This window comes from Rhinopithecus roxellana, chromosome 4 (assembly GCF_007565055.1).
Source record: "Rhinopithecus roxellana isolate Shanxi Qingling chromosome 4, ASM756505v1, whole genome shotgun sequence".
NCBI classification, from domain to species: domain Eukaryota; kingdom Metazoa; phylum Chordata; class Mammalia; order Primates; family Cercopithecidae; genus Rhinopithecus; species Rhinopithecus roxellana.
This window is the reverse complement of record NC_044552.1, coordinates 98,367,003-98,378,251: the sequence shown is the minus strand read 5'-3', so window position 1 is coordinate 98,378,251 and position 11,249 is coordinate 98,367,003. Positions and strand designations below refer to the sequence as shown.

The 11,249-nt window shown below is 41.4% G+C and overlaps 1 protein-coding gene across 5 annotated transcripts in view; it reads right to left on the bottom strand.

The window, feature by feature from the left end:
- Positions 1-4,058: 4,058 nt before the first annotated feature.
- The window catches only part of GABRR1 (gamma-aminobutyric acid type A receptor rho1 subunit), a 52,626-nt gene continuing 45,435 nt past the window's right edge, over positions 4,059-11,249 (bottom strand). For 4 of the 5 annotated variants that reach the window (XM_010357771.2, XM_010357772.1, XM_010357770.1 and 1 more), the window contains 3 exons: positions 8,445-8,597; positions 6,831-7,027; positions 4,059-5,595 (listed from right to left, as the gene is read on the bottom strand). In XM_010357771.2, the coding sequence (XP_010356073.1) occupies positions 5,302-5,595; positions 6,831-7,027; positions 8,445-8,597 (644 nt within the window). In that variant the 3' untranslated portion in view covers positions 4,059-5,301. The remainder of the gene's footprint in view (positions 5,596-6,830; positions 7,028-8,444; positions 8,598-11,249) is intronic. The other variant, XM_010357769.1, reaches the window with a different exon arrangement.

Genomic DNA, 11,249 nt, shown 5'->3' with positions numbered 1-11,249 from the left:
TGGGATTGTGTTTAACTCCATTTGGACTGAAATGGAAGTTTTTCACTTTTTGTTTTGTCCTGCTAACTAGATTTTAAATTTCCTATTTTAAAAAATTTCCTTAATTACTTTCACAATATTTTATTTATTTTTTTAGAGACAGGGTTTTGCTCTGTCGCCCTGCCTGGAGTGCAGTGGTGTGATCACGGCTCGATGCAGCCTTGACCTCCTGGGCTCAAGTAGTCCTCCTCCCTCAGTGTCCAAAGTAGCTGGGACTACAGGCATGTGCCTCCATGCCCAGCTGAAGCTAATTTTTCTATTCTTTGTAGAGACGGGGTCTTACCGTATTGTCCAGGCTGGTCTTGAACTCCTGGGCTCAAGTGATCCTCCCATCTCAGCCTCCCAAAGTGCTGGGATTACAGGTGGGAGCCACTGTGCCTGGCTAAAATTATGCTGTTTTAAACAGAGTATTGAAGCTTGCAAATCAAGAAAAATGAAAAAGCTGAACACTTCTCTATTCTCCACTCCCCATTATAGATATAAGGTATAGTTGTATGGTTGAACACTTCATATAAGTTAACCTCACTTAGGCATGGCTTTGATTCTCAAAGAGATTCCATTATCTTCGTTCATTTCTCACGGCCAAGGCCTGCCTGCCAGCCAAGTAGCCTACAAATGCCTGTGTTTCATCACAATAGGCACCGAGTGTGTACAGAGCTATAAATGCTGCTTGAAGAAACCCACTAAACTCACCAATAAGGATCTGTTCATTGTTTTTGAAGTAAACTAGAGGGCTTTCGTAAAATACTCCGGTCTCAAGAAAAGTAAGGATATTTCCTTCTACGTAAATACTAATACTTGAAATAATTGAAAGGAAATAGATTGAAATTAAACTTAGAATACGGAATTGAAAACACATCCACTTATTTTAAGAGTTGTGATAATACTGAAGTGAGCTAAATGGTTTTACTTTTAACATTGTTGACGTGTGCATTGGAGAATGTACTTTCTTATTACTGCAGGTACTGAAATTTCCCATACATAGCAAGCCCTGAAATTCAGTTGTAGCAATTTTCTTGATAACATCAAAATGAAATTGTTCTTTCTATACATGGATTATTGTGATTGTTATTTTAGCCACACACGGTACTGGGCTCCATGGTTCTGAAGGAGGAGATGCAGGCACAGGACTGGGTTATGTCAGGGACTCTCCGTGTTCAAAAAACTCATCATACAAATAGCTGATGGACTGACATTTTAAAAAATAAAACAAGCCAAACTTTCACCACAGATAGTTTGAGAAGCTCTGGTCTAAAATGTTTCCTACAATGTAATAGGTGCTCTGTATGACTTGACGAATATATGAATAAATAAACGAATTAATTAATTAAAATATACCAATGATCAGTTAAAATATTTCCTTATAGCAATGTTTATGTATTGTGTATGACGGTTTGGTTGTCCAGTATTTATTATCTGTAATAAGGTGAATGAACATTGAGTCAAGAGTCTTTCACTTAAGGCTGGGCACGATGACTCACGCCTGTAATCCCAGCACTTTGGGAGGCTGAGGTGGGCATATCACGTGAGGTCAGGAGTTCGAGACCAGCGTGGCCAACATGATGAAACCCCATGTCTACTAAAAATACAAAAAAAAAAAAAAAATTAGCCAAGCGTGGTGGCAGGCACCTATAATCGCAGCTACTCAGGAGGCTGAGGCAGGAGAATCGCTTGAACCTGGGAGGCAGAGGTTGCAGTGAGCTGAGATTGCACCACTGCACTCCAGGCTGGGTGACAGAGCAACACTCTGTCTCAAAAAAAAAAAAAAAAAGTGTCTTTCACTTATTGACTATGTTATCTGCATGTTGTTCCATCAGCCTCTATTGGCTTTTAGAATTTCCTCATTCAGGTTCCTCATTCAGATACAGAATGTGAAAGTATTTTTTGTAAAACTGGATTTACAAATGTGAGGTTTCATTGTCACTAAAATATAAGCCATATTCTAAGATCTAGCATCACCACGCTTCCCTATAAAGTATGAATTATGAAGGCAACTAGAGAATAGTGAAACTCCAGTTCTCTACTGCCTAACCCCTCTGCACATCTGGATGATGCCCACATTGTATCACAGCGATAAAAATCCTTCAGAATCCTACAGCGCCTTCTGAATACCAGGCAGAGAATACATTATGTTTGATATGGTTTTAGTCAAATATATTTTAACTCTTTAAAAATTAATTATTCAAGCCAGGCACAGTGGCTCATGCCTATAATTCCAGCACTTTGGGAGGCCGAGGCAGAGAAAGATTGCTTGAGGTCAGGAATTTTACTTGAGACCAGACTGGGCAATATAGTGAGATCTTGTCTCTTCAAAAAATTTTAAAAATTGAAAAAATATATTCAATATGGCTACATGATATCTGCCCATTAACCAGACAATATTATTAACCAAATCTTCCTATTCATGCCAGTAAAATGTATTAAGTACTATAGATGCTCAGATACATTATGTGGTTTTCTCCAAAATTATCCTTCAAAAAAGAGGGAGTTGCTTTATATTTGGGTCCTTACTAAGTTATACTACAGAGCTCTCTGTCAATTACATAACTTTGACAGAAAAAGTAATGCCTTAAAAAAACACATTAGCATGGAAATTATTCAATTAATGCTAGTTTTAGATACTCATAGTGGTCACCGGGAATTGCCAGAAAAGATAGCAAAGACATTTAACATGAATTTAATCACTGATTCCTCACAATCACTGGTGTGACTATCAATGTAAATAAGTCTTTTAAATCTCACTTTAAAAAACAATGCTGCATGTGATTATGTCATAAAAATCAAGAATAAACATCTAAAAGATGCATTATACTATTAAGCAAATTGATAATTTCCATTGGCATCTGTTATTGAATGAACTGGGTCTCCCTATGGCCCCCAAATTCATATATTGAAGCCCTAACTCCCAATGTAGCTGTATTTAAAGATAAGCCTTTACAAAGGTTTAATTACAAAGGTTTAACCTTTACAAAGGCTAAATCAGTTCATTAGCATGGGCTCTATTCCAATATGACCACTGTCTTTATAAGAAGAAGAAATTAGGATACACACATATACAGAAGAAAGACCATGTGAAGACACTGAGAAAATAGTCATCTACAAGCCAGGGAGAGAGGCTTCCAGGGAAACCAAGCCTGCCAACACCTTGGTCTTGGACTTCAGCCTCCAAAACTGTGAGAAAATAAATTTCTGTTGTTTAAGCCACCCAGTCTGTGGTACTTCGCTATGGCAACTTTAGCACACTGATAGAGCATACCATAGGCTGCTTCAAATGGTGGAGTATCCCGTACAAACAGACGGAAGTTCAGATGGTGTGCCCTCGATGCATTCCAGCTGACTCACAGTGGCCCTAGTGATCATGAGGAAGAAGACAGCAGCAAAGATGTTTGCAAAGAGTTTGATTGCAATTGTTCTATAAAATAATCATGGAAAAAAGCAGTGTTTTTAAAATAACATTTTTAAATATCAAAAGTTAACATTTAGGGGTAGGTGCAATGGCTCACGCCTATAATCCCAGCACTTTGGGAGGCTGAGGTGGGAGGACTGATTGAGCTCAGGAGTTTGAGACCAGCCTGGGCAATATAATGTGACCTTGTCTCTACAAAAACTTTAAAAAATTAGCTGAGTGTGGTGGAGCACGCCTGTAGCCCAGCTATGCAGGAGGCTGAGGTGGGAGAACCACTTGAGCCTGGGAGGTAGAGGTTGCAGTGAGCTGAGATGGCACCACTGCACTCCAGCCTGGGTAACAGAGTGAGACCCTGTCTCAAAAAAGTAAAATGAGAACACAACATTTAAAGACTTAAAATTTAACTATTTCATCTAAATCCCTTTAAGTTTATTCAAGTTTGCCAAAAAACTTTCTTTTGGCAAGTTTTCATTGGAGATAATGGGAGATTACATTATAATTAGGGTTTAGGCAAATAGGCTTTTACAAATTAGTATACAGTCCTGCATATGTAGAAATACAATATTTAGTACTGGTGATGAGTCAAATTAACTTCGAAATGAAAATGACATTATTGTGTATATAATTCACTTTATTAAAGTGAGTTTCAAATAAAACAAATGCTGTTTGGGTAAGTTTGGTAGGGGTTGACCTATATAGTAGATATATAATATAAATAACTGTTTTTCAATGATACATCAAATTAGAACCCGCTCCTTTACCCCATGCCCTGACATCAGTTGCCATTGGGCCATCCTTCTGCCTGGTATCTGGGCTGTGTGGTCTAGTTGATGGCAGTTTTCTGGTTCATAGAAAATGCTGGCATTTCGAGTATAAATGCAGATGTCCAGTGACGTCTTCCCACTTATTTTGCTTTCTGATGTTCTTTTTCTCTTAAGAAACCATGTGAGTATTTCTCATTCTAATGAGTTACAAGTAGTCCCAAATAATGTATATCCTTGAAATGTTTATGCAGAAGAAATCATTCCCTACCCAAGTTCCTCAGTGAAGATATCATATCACTGAAAAAGGACTTCTCTTTGAACAAGGACATGCTCCAAGAAGAAGATACATGAAGTGGTGATTATATAAAAAGGGAACATTTAAACACAAATTTTCTAGCCTAGTTACCTCTATGACACAACAGACAAAATGCATGTGTGTACTCTTATCTTCAAAGTACCAAAATCAGAAGCAATTGCACCAATCTAAAGAGTTTTTCTTGTGAAGGAGTAAAACCTGTGAACCACAGCATATAAAGAAAAATAATGTGAATATTATCATTGCCTTTTATTAAAATAAACATGCGGAGGCAGAGTCGCATACAAAATAGGTAATAGGTTATAAACTGAAGCATGAGTTTCTGTCAAAGTGAGGATTTAGGTGCATGTGAATTTCATGCAAATGGCCTTTAGGTGCTTCCAAGTCCACCTAGCCTGAAGAATGTAATGACACTCGAGGAAAATAAATTATTCATGTGAATAGCATCAAGGGTCTAACGGGTGGAACTAAATGTGCCCACAACACTGGTAGTGTGCTTTTCCAGGGGATCTGGGTAACAACTAACATCAATCACTACAGAGTCATAATCCTGCAGCACCTAATATAATGCTGTATATTCAATAGATGGTTAATAAGTACAAATTAAGCCAGTAAGTGTCTTGTCAATGTAGCTTTGCAAAGCTGCAGAAGGGATAGTGAAAACATGGGTGCGTCCTGGGACTTTTTTTTAACCATATCCTTAAATTCTTTTTCATTATATAGTTATTTCTGTAGTGCATGCCATGGAAATGTGAAATTTATAGAATTATAAGCATCTAGGAGAAAATAGACCAGTATATTAAATTGAATAAAATGTATGCCGCTGGAAAGATGATCCTGGAGTATTTATCAATGGCGTGGGTGTCGATTCTCATGCTCACGTAGCTGCTTCTCTGACTTTTCCTCTGTGGGGAGCTCCTCTCTGAGGCCAGGGTCAGCTGCACCATCATCCTGTCAGGCTTCTCTCCATTCTCTGGCATGTAGTTGTCCAGGTCGTTCACCTCCCCATCACTGTAGTTGCCATCCAGCATCACAGTGCGGGGCGGAGGTAATCCACTGGTGCAGGGAAGCTGCAAACAGCAAACACACATTGGGGTGTGAGCTCAGCATCATCTCTCAGAAGCCCTTCAAAAGGAACTGCATAGTGGAGGGTGTTACCTTTTTCTGGTTTCTGGTATTCCCAGTTTGGGAAGAGGGTAAGTATCCTTTTTTTTTTTTTTTTTTTTTTTTTTTTTTTTTCTTTTGAGACTTGAGTTTCGCTCTTATTGCCCAGGCTGGAGTGCAATGGCACAATCAATCTCAGCTCACTGCAACCTCTGCCTCCGGGGTTCAAGCGATTCTCCTGCCTCAGCCTCCCAAGTAGCTAGGATTACAGACACACACCACCATGCCAGGTGGATTTTTTGTATTTTCAGTAGAGACGTGGTTTCATCATGTTGGCCAGGCTGGTCTCAAACTCCTGCTCTCAGGTTATCCACCCACCTCAGCCTCCCAAAGTGCTGGGATTACAGGCGTGAGTCACTGAGCCCAGCCTGGTATCCACTTTTGCTGACCTAAAATCTGCATACTGACTCTTGGGAAATATCACAATGCCATACCAAAGACCAACAAGAATGCTCATGATTCATAGATCACCCTGTTCTCCATGAGATCATAAGCTGTTATGAGCCCTTGATGAAAACGTTTACAGATCACATTATTACAAGTGTGTGCATGAACATGTGCATTTGCCATGGGGATGGGGATTGGCATTGTGGGGACAGATTACTGCAATATGGTTAGAGTTTGCTAGGGGAGATAACCACTGAGCTGCACACTGCAGGAGGAAAGGAGAGTCAGGTGGGAGGGAAGATAACCTGGGGAAAGGTGGAGGATGCATGAGGTTACATATGAAGAAAGATTTCCTAGAATGAGAAAGTTCTTTCCTGGACAATTCTTTTATTACACTTTTATGTTCATAAATAATTTGTTCCACCATGTTAAATTGTCATTTATTTTTCTCCTGGAATTCCCTCACTAAACTATAAACAACACCAAGAAGTTCCCTAACGCTTAACTAAGACGTGGTCCAAGTATGTGGTAAGTGCAAAATAAAAGTTTCAATGAATGAAAGATGTCACCCAAAGTAAATTTCACAATGACTTGAAATACACCAATTTGTTTGCTCTTCACAACAACCCTGTGAAGTAGGCACAGGAGAGGGTTTCATGACCCTGCTTTACAGGGGAGGTCTGCCCTGCCTGAGTTTCCAGAACTAGATCAGGCTCCATCCTGACCAGACACTACAAGCGCATGGCAAAGTCACCTTCTCCCGCAGCTTCTGTTCCTTCCTCTCCTGCACGGTGGTCAGGTAGTTGACGGCCGCGTACTCCAGCACCGAGAGGAACACGAATACAAAGCTGACCCAGAGGTAAATGTCCACGGCCTTGATGTAGGAGACGCGTGGCATGGAGGCGTTCACGCCCGTGATGATGGTGGACATGGTCAGCACCGTTGTGATACCTGTAAACACAAGAATGAGAAACAAGTGTTTGCTTGTCTTTCACCAAACATGGGATGGTTTCATGCCTCTGCTCATTTGTCCTTGCTGCTCCCTCAACCTAGAATGTCGCCATCCCTGTTCCACTGTCTAGCAAACACCTACATATCTTTCAAGATTCAGCTTTTCATGAAGCTTTTCCTGTTCCTCTCCCTCTGCATCCCTACCCTTTCACCCCTCTGCATACCCTGTGTATTCATCATAGCATCTGTGCCACTATTCTTCTGCAAAGAACCCTAGACATTTTGACATTAAAACATTTGTTTCAATTCAAGTTTTACAAAATAAGAGGTTGCATGTATGAACAGGTATATATGTTTCTTATAACTACTGCTCCATCAAGGGGAAAAAGCCCATAAGGTTTATTTTAATATCATGTCCTGACTCTTGGTGTGCAGTCCTGTTGTCCTGAGCCTGTGTCGACAGCTGCCAGGGCACCCCCAGCAGCCACCACCATGCTGGACCTAGCTGCCCATTCAGTATTGTTCACTTGAGGATTCATGGGTCAATTTCACTAAGGATGACAACATTAACTTCATTTATAGGAAACAGATTTTAAAACTAGAGTGTCTATCTATTTAGCACAGTAACTGTTCAAGCTATGGAACAACTGTTGGAGGACAAGGCATCTGTCCATGGAAATTTGCCCAGGATTTCAAATTAAGCTCAGAACATTTGTTTGGCAAACATCAAATCACAGGGGATTGGGGTCATCTTAAGGGCCAGCTCCAATCCAGTTTCACTAAAACCTGGTGGGTCGCATTCTCCCCTGCAGCCCCTGAACTGTCTGAGCAGTGGTGGTGTGTAGAAATGGGTACAATATTTAAGGTGAGAAAAAGAGCTGATGGCAAATAGCCATAAGCGGAATGCTTATAGAGAAGGGATTCTCAGACTTGAGTGCCTAGAATAATTACTGGGAGAGCCTGTAAAAAATGCAGGTTCCTGGTCCTCCCTCAGAGATTCTCATTCTATAGATGCAGATGAGACCCAGGACCCTTCGTTTTTAACAATTTCCCACAAAGATTCTATCACAAAGAGCCCTTGAGCTACCATTTGAGAAACACTGTTGTAGGATATGATTCATTTTGCAGGTGAGCAAAGAAGGCACCTAAAGACCAGGCTCACCCACCCTGGAACATGGCTTCGACAAGACTAAAGGGGGTCCATTTGGATGGGCACCTGCAGAGTCCTGGAAAGCATTTTGCTACATAGATTCCTAATTACGGGATTTTACCTATAAATAAATAACTCTTGAGTTTTTCCAAGTCATAACGCCAAAAGGGGTACAGAATTAATTTGAAAAGAATGGTTTTATCTGGAAGGAATTGTTAATACCTATATTTGCAGATGCTTCGAATATGCACTTGAGATATTCCTTACCTAAGGGGACTCTGGCAGGCACAGCTCTGCGGTCGATCCAGAAGGACACCCAGGACAGCATGACCATCAGCGTGGCGGGGAAATAAGTTTGGAGCAAGAAGAAGAAGATGTGGCGACGCAACGTGAAGTTAATGTACAGACGGTTGTACCAGCCTGGGGGACACAGGAATAAAAGACAGTACACATCATGGCTCCTTCATAAAACACATTTTATTCAGGAAATTGTAAGTGCCTTAGACACTCCAATGGACTCTTGGACCATGTCTTTATAAGGTGAAAGTGACAGAAATCATGGAACAAAGTGATTATACAGCAACACATACCACCTGGGTGAATCTGCTTCGAGAAACCTTTGGCCCTTGTCCTATTTACAAAGGGAACCCCTTGAAAAGATCATTTAAATTTTTTTCTTTTTTTAAGACAGGGTCTCGCTCTGTCACCAGGCTGGAGTGCAGTGGTTCAATCTTGGCTCACAGCAGCCTCGAACTCCTGGGTGCAAGCAATCCTCCCACCTGAGCCTCCCAAGTAGCTGGTACCACTACACCGAGTGAATTTTTAAATTTTTTTGGTAGAGACTGGGTCTTGCTATGTTCACCAGTCTGGTCTCAAACTCCCAGCTTCAAGTGATCCACCCACTTCAGCCTCCCAAAATGCTGAGATTACAGGTATGAACCACCATCATGCCTGGGTCCTTTAAACTCCTGTTACTCCCATTACCTCGTCTAGGGTTCAGCAACCTCACTATCACCTGGGAGCTTGTTATAAATGCAGATACCTGGGCCCCAACCCAAACCTACTTAATTGGACATCCATTGAACAGTATTCTTGGCTAGGCACGGTGGCTCATGCCTGTAATCCCAGCACTTTGGGAGGCCGAGGTGGGAGGATCGCTTGAGCTCAGGAGTTCCAGTTTACAGTGAGCTATGATCGCCCCACTGCACTCCAGCTTGAGCCACATAGTGAGACCCTGTCTCTATTAGGAAAAAAACAAATATGTATATGTGTATATATATATATATGTATATTTATTATTTGTTCATAATTCCTATGCATGTCAAAGTTTGAGAAGCACTGATTCAAACAATCTCTTTAGATTCCTTAAGGGGAGAAATGTGCTTTAAGTTAAAAAAGAAAGTTAAATACAACATTGTATTTAGGAACACAGTGAACAATCACAGGTCCAGCTACATTTTAGCTCTTCTTTTGTATCCTTACAAGGCAAACATATGCATGGAGGAGTTGAAGAGAAAGGGAGGATGATGGAAAAAAACAAGGAAAAGGCCTTATATGCATGAGATGCTTAGGACTGAAAATAAAATGGATGGGGACTTGGCAATATGAACTTGGAAACTTGGCAGCCCAGGTCATTATAATGCATGGGACATGCCTCTGGTTACCAGCAAGCGACTGCATAGGGATTGTCCGAATGCTGAGGGTCAAAAGAACAGGGTTCCCCCAAGGAACCAATACTTTTGGGGTGATGGATACAGGAGATAATATGTGCTGGGTTGCAGTGCTGTGTTGGTTCTCCCTCTTACAGATTAGAAAGACCATGGGGTATTTAAAAAGAATGTGCTTCCCTGTGCAGTCAGTTGCACAAATTTTAGCCATAGAAACTGCATGAAGATTTGAGCAAAATCATCCTGAAAGGTGACTGGTCAAAAAAGAGGCAAGAAGCACAATTCACAGTTACAAAGATATGGAATCAACCTGAGTGTCCATCAACAGATGAATGGATAAAGAGAATATGGTATATACACACCATGGAATACCACTCTCCCATTAAAAAAAAAAGATGAAATAATGTCTTTTGCAGTAACTTGGATGGAACTGGAGGCCATTATTCTAGGTGAAATAACTCAAGAATTGAAAAGCAGATACCACATGTTCTCACTTACAAGTGGGAGCTAAGCTATGGGAACACAAAGGCATACAGAGTGGTATAGTGGACACTGGAGACTCAGAAGCGGGGAGGGTGGGAGGAGAGTGAGGGATGAAAAACTACCTATTGGGTACAATGTACACCACTCAGGTGACAGATGTACTAAAATCCTAGACTTCAGCCGGGCACGGTGGTTCACACCTGTAATCCCAGCACTTTGGGAGGCCGAGGCTGGCGAATCATTTGAGGTCAAAAGTTCGAGACCAGCCTGGCCAACATGGTGAAACCCCATCCCTACTAAAAATACAAAAATTAGCCAGCCTTGATAGTGGGCACCTGTAATCCCAGCTACTCGGGAGGCTGAGGCAGGAGAATTGCTTGAACCCGGGAGGCAGAGGTTGCAGTGAGTCCAGACCTGGCCATTGCACTCCAGCCTGGGCAACAGAGTGAGACTCCATCTCAAAACAAAACAAAACAAAGCAAATCCTAGACTTCGCCACTATACAATTCATTGATGTAATCAAAACCCACTACTATTCCCATTAGTATCCCTAAAACTATTGAAAATTTTTTTTTTAAAGGCAAGAAATGGAGCGAGTTAACCTCAGCTATTTAGTGCAGGCAAACTCCCAGGAGAGAGGTCACAGAGCATGCCCTCAGGCAACAGGAGAGGGTGAGCCTGTCCCAACCCTTGGTTCAAAAAGGAACAACTGGGTCCACAGGGGACTGCACTGAGACTTAGAAGGGATTCACCAGGAGGGGCTGTGCAAGCAGCATAGCAAGAGCAGACTGGTCAAGAGTGGAGTGACCCCACGGGGCTGGCTGGAGCAGGGAGAACATAAATTGAAAACAACAGACCTGAATTACACTTGTTTCTTGCTGTCAAGGAGGGGGCTCAGATCGGCATATCATGGCTGAGATGC